General features: G+C 37.9%; 1 protein-coding gene across 5 annotated transcripts in view; it reads right to left on the bottom strand.

Moving 5' to 3' along the window:
* Nucleotides 1-5,746: 5,746 nt before the first annotated feature.
* C3G (C3G guanyl-nucleotide exchange factor) overlaps nucleotides 5,747-22,246 on the bottom strand; it is a 191,638-nt gene continuing 175,138 nt past the window's right edge. For all 5 annotated transcript variants that reach the window (XM_070092418.1, XM_070092416.1, XM_070092414.1 and 2 more), the window contains 3 exons: nucleotides 12,373-13,192; nucleotides 9,600-9,731; nucleotides 5,747-9,104 (listed from right to left, as the gene is read on the bottom strand). In XM_070092418.1, coding sequence (XP_069948519.1) covers nucleotides 8,975-9,104; nucleotides 9,600-9,731; nucleotides 12,373-13,192 — 1,082 coding nt within the window. In that variant the 3' untranslated portion in view covers nucleotides 5,747-8,974. The remainder of the gene's footprint in view (nucleotides 9,105-9,599; nucleotides 9,732-12,372; nucleotides 13,193-22,246) is intronic.

The following is a 22,246-nucleotide window of genomic DNA, read 5'->3' as shown; positions in this document are numbered from 1 at the left end:
AGCATGGGTGGTGAATGTTGCTACAAGGAGAAGACTGGAGGGACTGGAGATGTCATGTCTGAGGGCAATGTGTAGTGTGAATATAATGCAGAGAATCCGTAGTTTGGAGATTAGGAGGAGGTACGAGATTACCAAAACTATTATCCAGAGGGCTGAGGAGGGGTTATTGAGATGGTTTGGACATGTAGAGAGGCTGGAATGAAATAGAATGACTTCGGGAGTGTATAAATCTAAAGTGGAGGGAAGGCAGGGTAGGGGTAGGCCTAGGAAAGGTTGGAGGGAGGGGGTAAAGGAGTTTTTGTGTGCGAGGGGCTTGGACTTCCTGCAAGCGTGCGTGAGCGTGTTAGATAGGAGCGAATGGAGACAAATGGTTTTTAGGACTTGACGTGCTGTTGGAGTGTAAGCAAGGTAACATTTATGAAGGGATTCATGGAAACTGGCAGGCTGGACTTGATTCCTGGAGATGGGAAGTAAAGTGCCAGCACTCTGAAGGAGGGGTGTTAGTGTTGCAGTTTTATAACTGTAGTGTAAGCATGCCTCTGTCAAGACAGTGATGGAGTGAACAATATAAGTTTTTCTTTTTCGGACCACCCTGCCTAGGTGGGAAACTGCCAATGTGTTAATAAAATAAAATAATTATTACACACTTAGTTATGGTGAACGGGTTCCTTCTGTAGGATATCCTATCATGATTGGATATGATCAGTGTGATAATTTTTTTTTTATTGCTGACTGACTAAATGAAGCACACACTTGTGTAGTGTCTGCTACATGACCTGCAAAGCTGTTTGCTAAATTTAATTTTGTCTTCAGTTTTCTTTGCTGTTACAAAAATTCAAGTTAACAAGACACCAGTTAAATTTTACACATGTATTTAGTCTACCACCTATATGTCTTTTATTATCCAACACAGTAATTATTTGACTTTATCACTAAAATGAGCTGTATAGCCCTTGTGGCTTAGCGCTTCTTTTTGATTATAATAATAATCACTAAAATGTCATTTGACTTTATCAAAAGAACTTTAATGTTAAGTTGTACTTGAAATCAATCGGTTTTTAAATTCTGACGAAATTAAAATTATAAACTACAGTACAGTGGACCCTCGACATTCGATACTAATCCGCTACTGAGAGCTATCGAATGTCGAAAATATCGAAAGTTGAATTAATTTTCCCCATAAGAAATAATGGAAATCAAATTAATCCGTGCAAGACACCCAAAAGTATGAAAAAAAAATTTTTACCACATGAAATGTTAAGTTTAATGCAATAGAATAATTACAATAACAACAAAAACAATAGATTAATAACAATAGAATACAGTAATTGACACTTACCTTTAATAAAAATCTGGTGATGATTGATGGGATGGGAGCAGGGGAGTGTGTGGATGGTATTAGCGTTTACAAGGGGAATCCCCTTCCATTAGGACTTGAACTGGCAGCCTCACCATGCCTTACCACACTGTGTATGCCACTACGATTCTTAAATCTTTCAAACCAACCTTTGCTGGCCTTAAATTCACTCACATCACCACTAGTTGCAGGCAATTTCTTTACCAAATCATCATGCAACTGCCTAGCCTTTTTACAAATGATCGCTTGAGAGATGCTATCTCCTGCTATTTGTTTTTCATTTATCCACACCAATAACAGTCTCTCAACATCGTCTAACACTAGCGATCTCTGTTTCGAAAACGAAGTTGCACATTTGCAACAACAGCTTCCTTGATTGCCGTTTTCCTGCTCACTATAGTAGAGATGGTTGATGGGGTTTACTATACAACCTGGCCAGCTCCGACACACGCACTTCACTTTCGTACTTTGCAATTATCTCTTTCTTCATTTCAATAGTCATTAGCACCTTTTTTCTCGAAGGGTTGGCACTAGAAGCTTTCTTGGGGCTCATGGTTACTTATTTTGCAGAAACAAGCACCAAAAACAGTGATAATATGGATAATATGGAATGTACCGAATGTATCCTTAGATGCGCGCACACTAGCTGGCTTGTAAATACTGGCACACACGGTGCAGTTCAGGCTACACGTGGACACGTCTCGTACGAATCGTATTGAATGTCGGGTTTTCCATCGAATGTTGAGGCGAAATTTTTGCGTTAAAATGCATCGAATGTCGGATTTATCGAATGTCGGGCGTCCACTGTATTTTATTCACGGGGAAGATGGATTTTTGGCTGGTTTCAGGACAGGAGGTAGCTTGAAATCAGGTTCAAAGTACAGTGGACCCCCGGTTAACGATTTTAATCCGTGCAAGAGGGATAATTGTTATGCGAAATAATCGTTATGCGAATGAATTTTCCCCATAAGAAATAATGGAAATAAAATTAATCCGTGCAAGACGCCCAAAAGTATGAAAAAAATTTTTTTTTACCACATGAAATGTTAATTTTAATACACACAAACTGAAAAAGGCATGCACAATTACATGACACTTACTTTTATTGAAGATCTGGTGATGATTGATGGGATGGGAGGAGGGGAGAGCATTATCTTCTTACTGTTTAGAAGGGGAATCCCCTTCCATTACGACTTGAGGTAGCAAGTCCTTTTCCGGGGTTACTTCCCTTCTTCTTTTAATGCCACTAGGACCAGCTTGAGAGTCACTGGACCTCTGTCGCACAACAAATCTGTCCATAGAGCTCTGTACCTCCCGTTCCTTTACGATTTGTCTAAAATGGGCCACAACATTGTCATTGAAATAGTCACCAGCATGGCTTGCAACAGCTGTGTCAGGGTGATTTTCATCTATAAAGGTTTGCAGTTCAACCCACTGTGCACACATTTCCTTAATCTTTGAAGTAGGCACAATGGATTCCACAACTGGCATAGGCTTCTCAGGGTTAGCCCCAAACCCTTCAAAATCTTTCTTAATTTCCATACTAATTCTCACCCTTTTTACCACAGGGTTGGCACTAGAAGCTTTCTTGGGGCCCATGGTCACTTATTTTCCAGAAACAGCACCGAAAACACTGTAATAATACGAAATATTCCGAGTGTATGCTTGGATGTTACCGCGGAGGCTGGCTGGTAAACAATGGGACGGGCGGCACATGTGAGGGCACATTGGACGCGTCTCGGACGAAAATCGGTGAGCGGGTTTTTAATCGGTATGCGCGGCAAAAATTTTGCGATAAAAGTAAGCGGTATGCGGAAAAATCGCTATGTGATGCCATCGTTATGCGGGGGTCCACTGTAGTGGAAATGTTCGATTTTTGCAGATTTTCCTGAAGACAGGTGATGCCCCCTTATACTTCCCAGTTTACCTGGAGTTTACCTGGAGAGAGTTCTGGGGGTCAATGCCCCCACGGCCCGATCTGCGACAAGGCCTCCTGGTGGAGCAGAGCTTGATCAACCAGGCTGTTACTCCTGGCTGCACGCAATCCAACGTACGAGCCACAGCCCGGCTGGTCATGTACCGACTTTAGGTGTTTGTCCAGTGCCTGCTTGAAGACAGCCTGGGGTCTATTGGTAATCTCCCTTATGTATGCTGGGAGGCAGTTGAACAGTCTTGGGCCCCTGACATTTATTGTATTGTCTCTTAACATGCTAATGACACCCCTGCTTTTCATTGGGGAATGTTGCATCGTCTGCAGAGTCTTTTGCTTTCGTTGTAAGTGATTTTCGTGTGCAAGTTCAGTACTAGTCCCTCTAGGATTTTCCAGGTGTATATAATCATATATCTCTCCCGCCTGCATTCCAGGGAGTACAGGTTCAGGAAATTCAAGCGCTCCCAGTAATTGAGGTGTTTTATCTCCGTTATGCGCGCTGTGAAGGTTCTCTGTACATTTTCTAGGTCAGCAATTTCACCTGCCTTGAAAGGTGCTGTTAGTGTGCAGCAATATTCCAGCCTAGATAGAACAAGCGACCTGAAGAGTGTCATCATGGGCTTGGCATCCCTAGTTTTGAAGGTTCTCATTATCCATCCTGTCATTTTTGTAGCAGATGCGATTTGTACAGTGTTATAATCCTTGAAGGTGAGATCCTCCGACATGATCACTCCCAGGTTTTTGATGTTGGTTTTTCGCTCTATTTTGTGGAAGAAATTTGTTTTGTACTCTGATGAAGTTTTATTTTCCTCATGTTTACCATATCGGAGTAATTGAAATTTCTCATCGTTGAACTCCATATTGTTTTCTGCAGCCCATTGAAAGATTTGGTTGATGTCTGCCTGAAGCCTTGCAGTGTCTGCAATGGAAGACACTGTCATTCACATTTTGTGTCATCTGCAAAGGAAGACACGGTGCTGTGGCTGACATCCTTCTCTATGTCAGATATGTGGATGAGAAACAAGATGGGAGCGAGTACTGTGCCTTGTGGAACCGAGCTTTTCACCGTAGCCGCCTCAGACTTTACTCTGTTGACTACTACTCTTGTGTTCTGTTTGTGAGGAAATTATAGATCCATCTACCAACTTTTCCTGTTATTCCTTTAGCACGCATTTTGTGCGCTATTACACCATGGTCACACTTGTCGAAGGCTTTTGCAAAGTCTGTATATATTACATCTGCATTCTTTTTGTCTTCTAATGCATCTAGGACCTTGTCGTAGTGATCCAGTACCTGAGACAGACAGGAGCGACCTGCTCTAAACCCATGTTGCCCTGGGTTGTGTAATTGATGGGTATCTAGATGGGTGGCAATCTTGCTTCTTAGGACCCTTTCAAAGATTTTTATGATATGGGATGTTAGTGCTATCGGTCTGTAGTTCTTTGCTATTGCTTTACTGCCCCCTTTGTGGAGTGGGGCTGTTTTATGGGTTTTTAATAGGTCTGATTCAGTTATTAGGATGCTGTAAACTAAGACCAATCATTCGTGGTCATATTTTATGATCCAGGATATAAAGTAAATCTATTTTGATGTGATTATGAAACTAAAATGGAAAGAAGGTGTAATATAGGAGATGCCTGTGGATGTGATTAATGAACAGAGGAAATATTTTGGTGTCAGGAGTGTCTACATTGTTTATTTCCATTCTTTTTTTTTTTTTTTTTTTTTTTTTTTTTTTTTTTAAATTGGTATTTTTTTTAATTTTGTGTAAAACTGGCCAAATTACCTAATTCTGTGCAGTTTATAGGGTAGTTGTAATAATTAAATAGATGATTTCTTGTGATCAATTGCTAGAATGGATGACATATGAGCAAAATAGTTATGAATTTAATCGAATGGAGCAATGGAACTGACTTAAAATTGGACTCAAAGTTGGCAAAATCACCAGCGTATAAATTTCTCCCAGACTGCTTAATTCACACCTGTGTAATTCCATGAGTTTTCCCATCAGATTTCATATTTTTGGTGTCTACCTTCAGAAAAAAATTATCTACCATTTCAAAAGAAAAGATAACTTTTGGAAGGAGAGGAAGAAAGTACATTTGGAGCAGTAACTGTTTTGGGCTTTTGACAGTGAAAGGGCTTAGAGTAATGAACAGAGCTTCCCATGAACATAATTTAGAGGGAATGTATATATATTTTTTTAATGATAATGTACTGCAAAATAGTAGTTAATGGTCCAAGTCAGACAGAAATGTCATAAGGTTCGTTATCCTATGTGCAGGTTATTTGTGTACTGAAAAAGCTGTATAATCCTCCGGGTTTAGCGCTTCCCCCTTGATTATAATAATAATAATGTGTACTGAAAAGGATTAATTTCAAACTTCTTAACTAGCACATTTGTCTAGCGTTCTCTGAATAAGTTTTGAAATCAAAAATTTAAAGAGCAAAAACAAGGCTGGCATATCAAATTTATTTTCTGTATAAAAAATGCTCGACAATACAAACCATTATTTTATAGCAATTCATTATGTAACTTTAAATAAACTGTGTACTACTTTTAAAAACAGTCCAAAAGGTAAATAAAATCTCTTGGTGCAATATGACTTACAAGAATGACTAGAAAAAGGGGCCATGTAATGCTACGTAGCCTCTGATTCTTTGTACCTCGATAAGAGGAGACCTGCATTATATCCCTACAAAACTATGTAAAGACCATCTTCACATTAGCTTAGCAAGGACCAGGATGGCATGATTCAGGCATAAAATATCTTAACCTAAAATAAGATGTGGAGTTTCTTGTAATTAGCACAATGAATGAGCACTATGTACATAAATACTGTATGAAGAAAAAAATTGGTGCACAAACCATATTTAACCGTGTGGGAAAGATGATATGGTGGCTACCAGCACATGCTTCATTTATGGCTATTATCAAGTCTGCCGTAAGCAGAGTCCTAACTATGACAAACATGTCAGTTTTAATATATTTCAGTCTTTTTGTCACACTTTGTCAAAAATGATCTATGTAGCGAAATTAAGGAACAAGTTTGAGTAATTACATTGCTGTTTGACACATTTGCTAACACAAATGGGTTTTGGACAGTTTGTTTCATTGTACTACTTTTTAACATATCAAATATTTTTTATATTCAACAGGTATTGCTCATAAATGATAAGAAAATTATTCCAGCACACACACACAGTATATGATCATTACTGCTCACCAGTAACTACCACTATGACTGAAAATACAGCCTGATGTCAGAACTAAATTATTACTAAAATATATACTATACATATATTTTATCTCCAAAACAGTATATAAATAATATAGATATTCAATACGCAGCTTTACATATTAACATATCTGAAACACTTCAGTAAGATCATATTTTCATGAAACCTAAAGAAATAAAAGTAGATAAATTACAGCAACCAGAGAAGATTGGAAGATAATTGTACAAGCAGTTTATTAATGACAAGCATTATTATACTACTGTGAAAGGGAAAGACATTTTCAAAGAATTAACTAATTAACTGGCACTTAGATTGAAGAAGCAATGTTGTACAGCCCAAATGGGTTTATCGCTTATTTTTTAATATAATCATAATTAAACTGAAGGTGGCTGTCAGTATAAAAAAGTAGGAAACAACAATGGAGTTCTAAATGACTGGTATAGGAACAGTGATAGATTGCTGGAGACAGATAAGGAACAACATATTCAAGGAACACAGCCACAGAGACACCCAACAGGTCATCAATGACACTTATGCCCACTTCAAAAAGTATGAAAAATCCACAAAAAAAGAAAGAAAAAAAAAAAAGGTTGACAACAAAGGCACAATTGGGTGAATAATATTACAGGATATCCTGACATACATGGTAAGAAATATAATGCATGGAACTATCTGATACATGTATACTGAAGATAAACAACAAATTTTGAAGAATCGAGTAATAATACTGTAACTGATTTAGATTACCTTATTCAACTGAAAAATATGCTAAAATAATAATGAGTGAAAAATAATTAAAAAAAAAAACCTTATTTTTTTATGAACACAAGTGTTTAATAAAACAGGCCAATGAAAATCCATTTTTTAAAGCAGAAGAGTGAGGAGAGTCAGATCAAGAGTGTATTCTCATGTGTGAAAGCACCTTCAATAAAAATAATAGATTATTCTATAAGCATGCCATTCACAAAATATGTAATTAAAACTGGTAGGTTTCACTAATGAAACTTGCTCTATTAAATGTGTGACTGAATACAAGCTTGGACTTCAGGCCTACATTACTTCTAGTGGCTGCGATGGGTTTCACACTCGTTGCTAGTCAGAATCTTCATTGCACTATCAAGTAATCAGAGTATAAATTATATGTGAAGATCTTATTACAGAAAAAGTATACAAGCTGATGTTTTAGAGCATGCAGCCAGCCATGTACACTGTTACTAAAGAGACTGAAGCAACAGAAAGGAAATGAGTGATATATCAAGGATGAAAAGATGTGACCTATTACATGAAAACATTAGGAGACTGCAACAAGATGTGACCTATATGAATGATATGAAAGTAGAATGTGACCTGTCTTATCATTACCAGGAATATAAGCAGATTGCAACTTGTCATATCACAATGACAATAAGTAGGATGTGATTCATCAATTGGATACACGATTCTCATGTACCATTGTATTAGTTAATATTTATGACTATAATTGTCACCATGAGGTGTGGAGTCAAAATTTGACTCCTAATGTGACTCCAAACATCAAGTAAAAATGGGGTTTAACTTACCCTATTGCAATAACAACACAGGTCGGTTGGGTGTTACTTTCACCCACCAACAAGCGGGGAATATATCTTTGGACTGATTATTATACATGCAGCCACACGGCTACGTCTTTGGCTTGCAAAGGTTTATATCTGGAGTACGTGTGAGCTCTCCTACACAGAGTTACTCATAGGGTTGCAGTGAGTTTTGTAATGCGTGTGACTGAGAACACAAATTGGCATATTTTCAAAACTGAAAATAAACAAAAAATAAATTCAGCTATAATGCAATATATGTTAACTATACAAATATATACATAACGACTACCTACCATACACTAATGTTTGATTCCTAATGGCAGTATGTCAGTATCATATTTCACAAACATAACATAAAGTGTACATACAAGAAGAAGCATGGCCAACTCTGCCACACAACTCTCAAAGCCAATGCATACGTATGTGCCTATTCGGCCTTCAAAATGAAGACTATTACATTACAATTATATTACATAGCTACTAAATTTCAAAGGGACTAGCCATTATGGCCTTCACAATGAGCACCATCTTGATGCTTTAATCTTCTCTACAGAAAACATCACACAGTGGACAGGGTTATATTATTAATATTTTTTTTACAAATTATTCGCCATTCTATTGGCATAGAGAAAACATGTTCCACAATGCCAGAAATGGAGTGTTAAAGAGACGTTTTGGTCACAAAGTTACCGAGTACACAAAAACTGCTACTCAGAATCTTAATACTAAATATATTTCATATGACCCAAACTATCACTTCTGAGAAATCTATTTCTACTTCTCAAAAATATATTTCTTTGAGTTTCATATATTCCTGAAGTGAATAAAGCTAATTTTTCAATCTTATTTAGTATGTAGTGTAATGAGAAGAAATTATGACTTCTTTTTCCCCCCTCGTGGCTTGATTTTCTCCGAGATGGACCAGAGAGCTTCTTCATTCAGCGACGGCTCGAAGTTGTTGAAGAATGCGATTATTTTCTCATTCTTTTTGAAAGTGTATTGACTGGAAAATACAATAACATAATAAAAGATATGTAACATATATACTACAGTATTTCTGATACCTAGAAATTAGATAACCCCCATCCCAACCAGAATACACATGATCCAAGCATTGAAAATTACTATTGGACAAAATTTCAGTCCATCCTGGACAGTTGTCATGTCATGAGTGATAACTGTGTAGCACAGCCTAAAATATTGTCCAGTTTTAATTTTCCATTTTTTTTTTTTTTTTGTGCACTGTTCTAGCCACTGTAATGTGACTTTTATTCTACATAAATACAGTAGATATATTTATTTTTATAATGTAATAGTACATATGATCCATAGACTTATAATGTTGTATATACAATATAGCAAAAGATTTAAATGAACATATATTATTATTATTATTATTATTATTATTATAATCAAAAAGAAGCGCTAAGCCACAAGGGCTATACAGAAATGAACATATAAATATGAACTTTTTATGCAATTTAACTATAATACATACCATTTTTTAAATCGTTTCATATTGTCCAAGATATTAAACTGTTGCCATCGTTTTGAAAAATTGACATTTCCATCAGACATAAGCTCGTTGTTACCAATGTTGACAAATGTTAAATCCTGGAGAATCAGTCCACTGCAAGATAAGATTTATATGAAACAACAAGAGGAAATTGACAAAGCACTACTAGACTCTGCGTGGGCACAAATACAACACAACAGCTTTGTTGTGCGAGAGAGAGGGGACAATAATAGAAAAGAGCATGATAATGCACCATGATAAAACTTTTTATATGGTGCTGAGAGGAAAACCAGATGAATGTCACTTTTGAGAAAATCGCCTACAAATTTTCACAATATGTTTGCAACGATATCTCTGCAACCAACCATACAATTTTGATTAAATTGGTCTCATTTTAAAGCAAGTTTAGCCCTTTGACTGTTTTGGTCGTATACATGCCTTACGAGCCACCGTTTTTGACGTACATATACTCACAAATTCTAGCGGCTTCAAATCAATCAGGAGAAAGCTGGTAGGCCCACATGTGAGATAATGGGTCTGTGTGGTCAGTGTGCACCATATAAAAAAAAATCCTGCAGCACGCAGTGCATAATGAGAGAAAAAAAACCCGACCGTTTTTTTTAATTAAAATGCCGCATTTGTGGTCTATTTTCGTATAGTATTTATGGTTGTATTCTCATTTTCTTGGTCTCATTTGACAGAATGGAAAACATATTATAGAAATAGAGATGATTTTGATTGGTTTTACTATGAAAAGAACCTTGAAATGGAGCTCAAAGTAGGGGAAATGTTTGATTTTTACCGATGTTCAAAAGTAAACAAATGATGTCATTTTCCAATAAATGTCCAAGTAGCCATTCTAATATGCAGTCATGAATGGGTTGACATTATTTATACAATTATTACAATATTGCAGTAGTCTGCATAACAGTAAATCTTCTATTTTTGTTTGAATAAAAACTCGAAATAGAAAGCAAGAGTAATATCAGAGGGGCCTGGAGATGTGACTGATGAACAAAGAAAATGTTATTTTAGAGCCAGGAATGTCTGCATTGTTCATTCTGGACCCTAGTTTGAAATTGTCATATTTTTAAATTTTCGTGAAATTGGCCAAATTGCAAATTTCTGACCACGTCATTGAGTAGTTGAAATTGGTAAATGGGCAGTTTCTTGTACTCAGTCGATAGTAAAAATGGAGTTCTAAAGAAATAGCTATGAATTTGGGCGACTGGAACAATGGAATTACCCGAAAATAGGGCTCAAAGTGGGCAAAATTGCAGATTCGTAAATATTGCCGAGGTCACTAAATTCGCGAGAGCGTAATTCCGTCAGTTTTCCATCAAATTTCGTTCTTTTGGTGTCATTACAATCGGGAAAAGATTCTCTATCATTTCATAAGAAAAAAAAATTTTGGGGGTTGGTTGGGGGGGATGGGGGGGGGTTGCAACACAAGGAGAAACCTCAGGATTTGGGGTTGTGACAGTCAAGGGGTTAATGAGCTTTGAAGTGGTATGGAGAATTTGTCAAGTTTTCTTAGGAAACAAATCAATGTTTTTGGGCATAAGCACATGGTCAAACATGTTTTTACTTTCAGCGGTAAAAGGCAGGGTAAAACTGATGTATGTGATACTTGAAAAAAAGATAAACATTTTGGTATAGAAAATGCAATTTTTGCTTAATGGTGAATTCAATGGTCTTCTTTTCAGTGCCTCTTATGTAGGACTAAGATCTAATACATTTCTTATGTCACTGTGCTCACAATAATGTATAACAAAGCTTGGCTAACAAAATAGTCTCTTAATTATGTGAAATTATAAATTCACACTTTATAATCAACAGTTCTATGTTATATCAAACCCTCTCTTGACCTGACTAATCACTGCCTTTAATTCCCATACTTATTTTTATTACTGAATAAAACTAATATTACATTTATGAGGGAGCACTAAATCCAGAGGAGCCATACAATGCCTGGAGAATGGGGAGCATATAGATTTGATCCAAGGAAAGAAAATTCAATATAATAAAACTAATGTTTCAACTAATGACTAACAATGTGAGGTACGTTATACGAGGTAAATTTTATCTAGCAAAATAGTAAAATAAAATTACATTAACAAATGTGAAGGTGTCTTGAAGCATGACCCTATTTTTCTTATATGTTCTTCACTTCACAAAGTTGCTTTTTATAAAGATATTCCTTTACCTTTATCAATTTTTAGGAACACAGTCCGTGCCTTGTAAGAGAGAGTTTACTGTACTCAAAAAAATTGACCAAACAAATGGAAGGGGCTCTTATAGTATCAGTTAGCCACAAATATTAGATACCAAAATGGGGTACCCAGACACAAATAATATGAATTAAGTATTACAGTCACTAAAATGTATTAAATGTGATAGATACAAGTACAACCTCTCCTCACTTAATGACAGCGTTCCATTCCTAAAACCACATCGGTATGTGACTTCGTTGCTAAGTGATTAGCATACTATTATGATAGTGGGTTTGTGTCAACCATCTCTGATATTGTTTTAATGTCACCTTTGTACCATTTATAACATTTCTGGTATATTTTTAAATGTTTATACAATAGTGTACTGTATACTGTAATAAACAGAACAGAGGAAATCAGCTCTAATGTACATTATTTAGGTATGCATATTGGTCACAGAGCCCGTCGTAAGTCCGAGTTGTCGGTAAACAAGTACATCATTAAGCGAGGAGAGGCTGTACTACTCGGTTTGTATGACTTACATGTAAGGTATGCAAGGTGGAGTAGAGTCGGAAAGTGCCTGTCTGTATGCTCTGAATGATGAGGAGGAGTCAATGAGAGCGCAATATTCCTTGAGGCCATCAGTTATTGTTCGCTGCCACTCAAGCCTTCTTATTGGAGCAGAATCAAGGGCTGAGAGAAGAGCTAAGTAGGAGTTAAAATTGTTAATCTTGCGTAGATGCTTCATAATTTTGATGAACTTCATGACGTATTTTTCACGATCCTTTGAATCGTCATGATCTAGGATCCGAGTCCGAGCCCAGTATGACATCTTGTTAAAATGCTCAGTAAACGTAGTCAGGTTGGGTGACCGTTCTTCATTCTGTTCACTTGCCCAAAGTAGGACTTCTGGAATCTCCATGGTAAGGAAAAGTTCTGCATCCAAAAGGGTCATCTGTTCAGCAATTTCATGAGATTTGAAATCCAGAAGAGATGCTGGTCGTGTTGTAACTCCCAGAGATGCAATAGTAAAGTTTTCTTTTGGGGCATTGTACCTCTTCTTGGCCTCTAGTTTTTCCACTATTTTTCTTCTGAGTGCTCGTGCCAGAAGCAGTTCACCTCTACATAGAAGAGTGTATTCAAAACTGGTTAGCGTTTCCAAAATATCATTATTTAAGTCTGTGATGGCAAGATCATCCACAACCCGTACCAAAAGGGAGAAAGCATTTCGAGCAGCCTTTTGTCTCTCTACGTCTGGACTACTCACAAACTTGTTGTAGCGTTTTAGTAACTTGTTAACAAGTTCATTAGGTGAAATGAAGGTGCGGTAAGTTGTGAGGAATGCTTCCTGATACAAGAAATCTGAAACACAAAAACATGTATGTTACTTATCTATTAAGATATTTCTGTTAAAGTAAAAAAAATTAACTAGATTCATTTTAGTGTATTATAATTATGTACCAGATACTGTATATGGCATTTCCTTTTCTGCTGAACTCTTACTCTATTTTCTTGAAATACATTATGTATTGAAATTTAGATTATATTTAATTAATGCACTATCCATACCAAGCAAATATATACCAATGGGGCAAAAATATTCCTAAGGACTACACAATCTAGGTGAAATATTTCAATGAAAATATTTTGCATAAATAAGAGTAACTCTGTTACAATGGGTAAGACAAGTGCAACACTCCGATATCTCCGTTAAAATGTTCACCTCGACAAAAACTTTTTTTTTTTTAATCAAATAGTGGCAACCCAGACAGCAGAAGAAGTGCTTATGATTTGATAAAGCTCACTGTGTGGGTGAAATTTTTGTCAATAAAGACTTGCATATACTGCATTTGTGTCTTTACCCAAAAAAATAAATCACAAAGAATTACAGTGGACCCCCGCTTAACGATCACCTCCCAATGCGACCAATTATGTAAGTGTATTCATGTAAGTGCGTTTGTACGTGTATGTTTGGGGGTCTGAAATGGGCTAATCTACTTCACAATATTCCTTATGGGAACAAATTCGGTCAGTACTGGCACCTGAACATATTTCTGGAATGAAAAAATATCGTTAACCGGGGGTCCACTGTATCTACTTCGGTCTCCAGCAGATCAATCAAATGTAAAGGAAAACAAGATAAATATATTGTAACTTCAAAATCATGAATCTTAATGTCATATGTGTGAAGGCTCAAACATCACAGATTAACCTTGTACAATAGCATTTAAGATGATACACATCAGCTCTTATATTAACTGCATGCTTAGATCCATGCACTTTTCCATGCTCACACAAGCTGACATATAAAGTGTATATATATAATGAAACCTAAGTCAACGAACTTAGGAAATGAATCGCTTTCACTTGGAAAATACTTTTTATAAAGCATACCTAATTCCTATGTGAGCATTACCATTTATTTCACTTCCAAAGGTATTCAGATGCTAATGTAATGGACTGGCTTCAACCTTGGTTAATGGCTATTTATCTTAAGAGGTCACAGAGATGTAATACTGCAATTCAAGGAAACTGATTACAATCAACACATGCATCTTATCACTGCAAACCTACTCAAACCTTACCATCCTTTTCCTCATCCTCTGTTAACCATGAAAAGAAAATTAAAAAAAATATAACCAAATTCATTAATACTTACTCTAATTTTATTTTGTATACTTAAATAGCCTTAACTAGGGCATAATAATCATAAAATTTGGATTTAATTCTAAAATAGAGAAGAGAAATGGAAGGTTCGGTTGGTATTCAGATTACATTTTCTAAGTGCAATTTACTGGTCAACCAGCCTCATTTCTCTGTAAGACTGTTTCTGATGGATGTGTCAGAAATGAGAGCATCATCACCATCATAAAATATAAATGTATAAAAATAAATAAATAAATAAATAAATAAATATATATATATATAAATAAATAAATATATATATATATATATATATCCCACAAAGTGGGAGTTGTCACAGCTGCTCTTTGCTGATGACACTGTGCTCTTGGGAGATTCTGAAGAGAAGCTGCAGAGATTGGTGGATGAATTTGGTAGGGTGTGCAAAAGAAGAAAATTAAAGGTGAATACAGGAAAGAGTAAGGTTATGAGGATAACAAAAAGATTAGGTGATGAAAGATTGAATATCAGATTGGAGGGAGAGAGTATGGAGGAGGTGAACGTATTCAGATATTTGGGAGTGGACGTGTCAGTGGATGGGTCTATGAAAGATGAGGTGAATCATAGAATTGATGAGGGAAAAAGAGTGAGTGGTGCACTTAGGAGTCTGTGGAGACAAAGAACTTTGTCCTTGGAGGCAAAGAGAGGAATGTATGAGAGTATAGTTTTACCAACGCTCTTATATGGGTGTGAGGCGTGGGTGATGAATGTTGCAGCGAGGAGAAGGCTGGAGGCAGTGGAGATGTCATGTCTGAGGGCAATGTGTGGTGTGAATATAATGCAGAGAATTCGTAGTTTGGAAGTTAGGAGGAGGTGCGGGATTACCAAAACTGTTGTCCAGAGGGCTGAGGAAGGGTTGTTGAGGTGGTTCGGACATGTAGAGAGAATGGAGCGAAACAGAATGACTTCAAGAGTGTATCAGTCTGTAGTGGAAGGAAGGCGGGGTAGGGGTCGGCCTAGGAAGGGTTGGAGGGAGGGGGTAAAGGAGGTTTTGTGTGCGAGGGGCTTGGACTTCTAGCAGGCATGCGTGAGCGTGTTTGATAGGAGTGAATGGAGACAAATGGTTTTTAATACTTGACGTGCTGTTGGAGTGTGAGCAAAGTAACATTTATGAAGGGATTCAGGGAAACCGGCAGGCCGGACTTGAGTCCTGGAGATGGGAAGTACAGTGCCTGCACTCTGAAGGAGGGGTGTTAATGTTGCAGTTTAAAAACTGTAGTGTAAAGCACCCTTCTGGCAAGACAGTGATGGAGTGAATGATGGTGAAAGTTTTTCTTTTTCGGGCCACCCTGCCTTGGTGGGAATCAGCCAGTGTGATAATAAAAAATATATATATATATATATATACATGTATATATATATATATATATATATATATATATATATATATATATATATATATATATATATATATATATATATATATATATATTATAGGTAGTAGGTTGGTAGACAGCAACCGCCCAGGGAGGTACTACCGTCCTGCCAAGTGAGTGTAAAACGAAAGCCTGTAATTGTTTTACATGATGGTAGGATTGCTGGTGTCCTTTTTTCTGTCTCATGAACATGCAAGATTTCAGGTACGTCTTGCTACTTCTACTTACACTTAGGTCACACTACACATACATGTACAAGCACATATATACACACCCCTCTGGGTTTTCTTCTATTTTCTTTCTAGTTCTTATTCTTGTTTATTTCCTCTTATCTCCATGGGGAAGTGGAACAGAATTCTTCCTCCGTAAGCCATGCGTGTTGTAAGAGGCAACTAAAATGCCGGGAGCAAGGGGCTAGTAACCTCTTCTCCTGTATATATTACTAAATGTAAAAGGAGAAACTTTCGTTTTTCCTTTTGGGCCACCCCGCCTCGGTGGGATACGGCCGGTGTGTTGAAAGAAAGAATATATATACATATATATATATACATATATATTTTTTTTATTATCACACTGGCCGATTTCCACCAAGGCAGGGTGGCCCGAAAAAGAAAAACTTTCACCATCATTCACTCCATCACTGTCTTGCCAGAAGGGTGCTCTACACTACAGTTTTTAAACTGCAACATTAACACCCCTCCTTCATAGTGCAGGCACTGTACTTCCCATCTCCAGGACTCAAGTCCGGCCTGCCGGTTTCCCTGAACCCCTTCATAAATGTTACTTTGCTCACACTCCAACAGCACGTCAAGTATTAAAAACCATTCGTCTCCATTCACTCCTATCAAACACGCTCATGCATGCCTGCTGGAAGTCCAAGCCCCTCGCACACAAAACCTCCTTTACCCCCTCCCTCCAACCTTTCCTAGGCCGACCCCTACCCCGCCTTCCTTCCACTACAGACTGATACACTCTTGAAGTCATTCTGTTTCGCTCCATTCTCTCTACATGTCCGAACTACCTCAACAACCCTTCCTCAGCCCTCTGGACAACAGTTTTGGTAATCCCGCACCTCCTCCTAACTTCCAAACTACGAATTCTCTGCATTATATTCACACCACACATTGCCCTCAGACATGACATCTCCACTGCCTCCAGCCTTCTCCTCGCTGCAACATTCATCACCCATGCTTCACACCCATATAAGAGTGTTGGTAAAACTATACTCTCACACATTCCCCTCTTTGCCTCCAAGGACAAAGTTCTTTGTCTCCACAGACTCCTAAGTGCACCACTCACCCTTTTCCCCTCATCAATTCTATGATTCACCTCATCCTCCATAGACCCATCCGCTGACACGTCCACTCCCAAATATCTGAATACATTCACCTCCTCCATACTCTCTCCCTCCAATCTGATATCCAATCTTTCATCACCTAATATTTTTGTTATCCTCATAACCTTACTCTTTCCTGTATTCACTTTTAATTTTCTTCTTTTGCACACCCTACCAAATTCATCCACCAATCTCTGCAACTTCTCTTCAGAATCTCCCAAGAGCACAGTGTCATCAGCAAAGAGCAACTGTGACAACTCCCACTTTGTGTGTGGTTCTTTATCTTTTAACTCCACGCCTCTTGTCAAGACCCTCGCATTTACTTCTCTTACAACCCCATCTATAAATATATTAAACAACCACGGTGACATCACACATCCTTGTCTAAGGCCCACTTTTACTGGGAAATAATTTCCTTCTTTCCTATGTACTCTAACTTGAGCCTCACTATCCTCGTAAAAACTCTTCACTGCTTTCAGTAACCTACCTCCTACACCATACACCTGCAACATCTGCCACATTGCCCCCCTATCCACCCTGTCATACGCCTTTTCCAAATCCATAAATGCCACAAAGACCTCTTCAGCCTTATCTAAATACTGTTCACTTATATGTTTCACTGTAAACACCTGGTCCACACACCCCCTACCTTTCCTAAAGCCTCCTTGTTCATCTGCTATCCTATTCTCCGTCTTACTTTTAACTCTTTCAATAATAACTCTACCATACACTTTACCAGGTATACTCAACAGACTTATCCCCCTATAATTTTTGCACTCTCTTTTGTCCCCTTTGCCTTTATACAAAGGAACTATGCATGCTCTCTGCCAATCCCTAGGTACCTTACCCTCTTCCATACATTTATTAAATAATTGCACCAACCACTCCAAAACTATATCCCCACCTGCTTTTAACATTTCTATCTTTATCCCATCAATCCCGGCTGCCTTACCTCCTTTCATTTTACCTACTGCCTCACGAACTTCCCCCACACTCACAACTGGCTCTTCCTCACTCCAACAAGATGTTATTCCTCCTTGCCCTATACACGAAATCACAGCTTCCCTATCTTCATCAACATTTAACAATTCCTCAAAATATTCCCTCCATCTTCCCAATACCTCTAACTCTCCATTTAATAACTCTCCTCTCCTACTTTTAACTGACAAATCCATTTGTTCTCTAGGCTTCCTTAACTTGTTAATCTCACTCCAAAACTTTTTCTTATTTTCAACAAAATTTGTTGATAACATCTCACCCACTCTCTCATTTGCTCTCTTTTTACATTGCTTCACCACTCTCTTAACCTCTCTCTTTTTCTCCATATACTCTTCCCTCCTTGCATCACTTCTACTTTGTAAAAACTTCTCATATGCTAACTTTTTCTCCCTTACTACTCTCTTTACATCATTCCACCAATCGCTCCTCTTCCCTCCCGCACCCACTTCCCTGTAACCACAAACTTCTGCTGAACACTCTAACACTACATTTTTAAACCTACCCCATACCTCTTCGACCCCATTGCCTATGCCCTCATTAGCCCATCTATCCTCCAATAGCTGTTTATATCTTTCCCTAACTGCCTCCTCTTTTAGTTTATAAACCTTCACCTCTCTCTTCCCTGATGCTTCTATTCTCCTTGTATCCCATCTACCTTTTACTCTCAGTGTAGCTACAACTAGAAAGTGATCTGATATATCTGTGGCCCCTCTATAAACATGTACATCCTGAAGTCTACTCAACAGTCTTTTATCTACCAATACATAATCCAACAAACTACTGTCATTTTGCCCTACATCATATCTTGTATACTTATTTATCCTCTTTTTCTTAAAATATGTATTACCTATAACTAAACCCCTTTCTATACAAAGTTCAATCAAAGGGCTCCCATTATCATTTACACCTGGCACCCCAAACTTACCTACCACACCCTCTCTAAAAGTTTCTCCTACTTTAGCATTCAGGTCCCCTACCACAATTACTCTCTCACTTGGTTCAAAGGCTCCTATACATTCACTTAACATCTCCCAAAATCTCTCTCTCTCCTCTGCATTCCTCTCTTCTCCAGGTGCATACACGCTTATTATGACCCACTTCTCGCATCCAACCTTTACTTTAATCCACATAATTCTTGCATTTACACATTCATATTCTCTTTTCTCCTTCCATAACTGATCATTCAACATTACTGCTACCCCTTCCTTTGCTCTAACTCTCTCAGATACTCCAGATTTAATCCCATTTATTTCCCCCCACCGAAACTCCCCTACCCCCTTCGGTGGGAGACGGCCGACTTGTTGAAAAAAAAAAATATATATATATATATAAAAATAAATATATAAATATATAAATATATATATAAATATATAAATATATAAATAAATATATAAATAAATATATAAATAAATACATAAATATATAAATATATAAATAAATATATAAATAAATATATAAATATATAAATAAATATATGTTGGTAAACAGCAACCGCCCAGGGAGGTACTACCATCCTGCCAAGTGAGTGTAAAATGGAAACCTGTAATTGTTTTACATGATGGTAGGATTGCTGGTGTCCTTTTGTCTGTCTCATAAACATGCATGATGGTAGGATTGCTGGTGTCCTTTTGTCTGTCTCATAAACATGCAAGATTTCAGGTACGTCTTGCTACTTCTACTTACACTTAGGTCACACTACACATACATGTACAAGCATATATTTACACACCCCTCTGGGTTTTCTTCTATTTTCTTTCTAATTCTTATTCTTGTTTATTTCCTCTTACCTCCATGGGGAAGTGGAACAGAATTCTTCCTCCGTAAGCCATACGTGTTGCAAGAGGCAACTAAAATGCCAGGAGCAAGGGGCTAGTAACCCCTTTTTTGTATATATTACTAAATTTGAAAGGAGAAACTTTGGTTTTTTCTTTTGGGCCACCCCGCCTCGGTGGGATACGGCCAGTGTGTTGAAAGATATATATACAAATATATATATATACAGTGGACCCCCGGATAACGATTACCTCCGAATGTGACCAATTATGTAAGTGTATTTATGTAAGTGCGTTTGTACGTGTATGTTTGGGGGTCTGAAATGGACTAATCTACTTCACAATATTTCTCATGGGAACCAATTTGGTCAGTACTGGCACCTGAACATACTTCTGGAGTGAAAAAATATCGTTAACCGGGGGTCCACTGTATATATATATATATATATATATATATATATATATATTATAGGTAGTAGGTTGGTAGACAGCAATCGCCCAGGGAGGTACTACCGTCCTGCCAAGTGAGTGTAAAACGAAAGCCTGTAATTGTTTTACATGATGGTAGGATTGCTGGTGTCTTTTTTTTTCTGTCTCATGAACATGCAAGATTTCAGGTACGTCTTGCTACTTCTACTTACACTTAGGTCACACTACACATACATGTACAAGCACATATATACACACCCCTCTGGGTTTTCTTCTATTTTCTTTCTAGTTCTTATTCTTGTTTATTTCCTCTTATCTCCATGGGGAAGTGGAACAGAATTCTTCCTCCGTAAGCCATGCGTGTTGTAAGAGGCGACTAAAATGCCGGGAGCAAGGGGCTAGTAACCTCTTCTCCTGTATATATTACTAAATGTAAAAGGAGAAACTTTCGTTTTTCCTTTTGGGCCACCCCGCCTCGGTGGGATACGGCCGGTGTGTTGAAAGAAGAATATATATATATATATATATATATAAATATTTTTTTTTTTTTTTTTTTTTTTTTATTATCACACCGGCCGATTCCCACCAAGGCAGGGTGGCCCGAAAAAGAAAAACTTTCACCATCATTCACTCCATCACTGTCTTGCCAGAAGGGTGCTTTACACTACAGTTTTTAAACTGCAACATTAACACCCCTCCTTCAGAGTGCAGGCACTGTACTTCCCATCTCCAGGACTCAAGTCCGGCCTGCCGGTTTCCCTGAATCCCTTCATAAATGTTACTTTGCTCACACTCCAACAGCACGTCAAGTATTAAAAACCATTTGTCTCCATTCACTCCTATCAAACACGCTCACGCATGCCTGCTGGAAGTCCAAGCCCCTCGCACACAAAACCTCCTTTACCCCCTCCCTCCAACCCTTCCTAGGCCGACCCCTACCCCGCCTTCCTTCCACTACAGACTGATACACTCTTGAAGTCATTCTGTTTCGCTCCATTCTCTCTACATGTCCGAACCACCTCAACAACCCTTCCTCAGCCCTCTGGACAACAGTTTTGGTAATCCCGCACCTCCTCCTAACTTCCAAACTACGAATTCTCTGCATTATATTCACACCACACATTGCCCTCAGACATGACATCTCCACTGCCTCCAGCCTTCTCCTCGCTGCAACATTCATCACCCACGCTTCACACCCATATAAGAGCGTTGGTAAAACTATACTCTCATACATTCCCCTCTTTGCCTCCAAGGACAAAGTTCTTTGTCTCCACAGACTCCTAAGTGCACCACTCACTCTTTTTCCCTCATCAATTCTATGATTCACCTCATCTTTCATAGACCCATCCGCTGACACGTCCACTCCCAAATATCTGAATACGTTCACCTCCTCCATACTCTCTCCCTCCAATCTGATATTCAATCTTTCATCACCTAATCTTTTTGTTATCCTCATAACCTTACTCTTTCCTGTATTCACCTTTAATTTTCTTCTTTTGCACACCCTACCAAATTCATCCACCAATCTCTGCAACTTCTCTTCAGAATCTCCCAAGAGCACAGTGTCATCGGCAAAGAGCAGCTGTGACAACTCCCACTTTGTGTGTGATTCTTTATCTTTTAACTCCACGCCTCTTGCCAAGACCCTCGCATTTACTTCTCTTACAACCCCATCTATAAATATATTAAACAACCACGGTGACATCACACATCCTTGTCTAAGGCCTACTTTTACTGGGAAAAAAGTTCCCTCTTTCCTACATACTCTAACTTGAGCCTCACTATCCTCGTAAAAACTCTTCACTGCTTTCAGTAACCTACC

The sequence above is a fragment of the Cherax quadricarinatus genome, chromosome 39 (genome assembly GCF_038502225.1).
Source record: "Cherax quadricarinatus isolate ZL_2023a chromosome 39, ASM3850222v1, whole genome shotgun sequence".
NCBI classification, from domain to species: Eukaryota; Metazoa; Arthropoda; class Malacostraca; order Decapoda; family Parastacidae; genus Cherax; species Cherax quadricarinatus.
The sequence above is the reverse complement of the archived record's forward strand: the minus strand, read 5'-3'. Positions and strand labels throughout refer to the sequence as shown.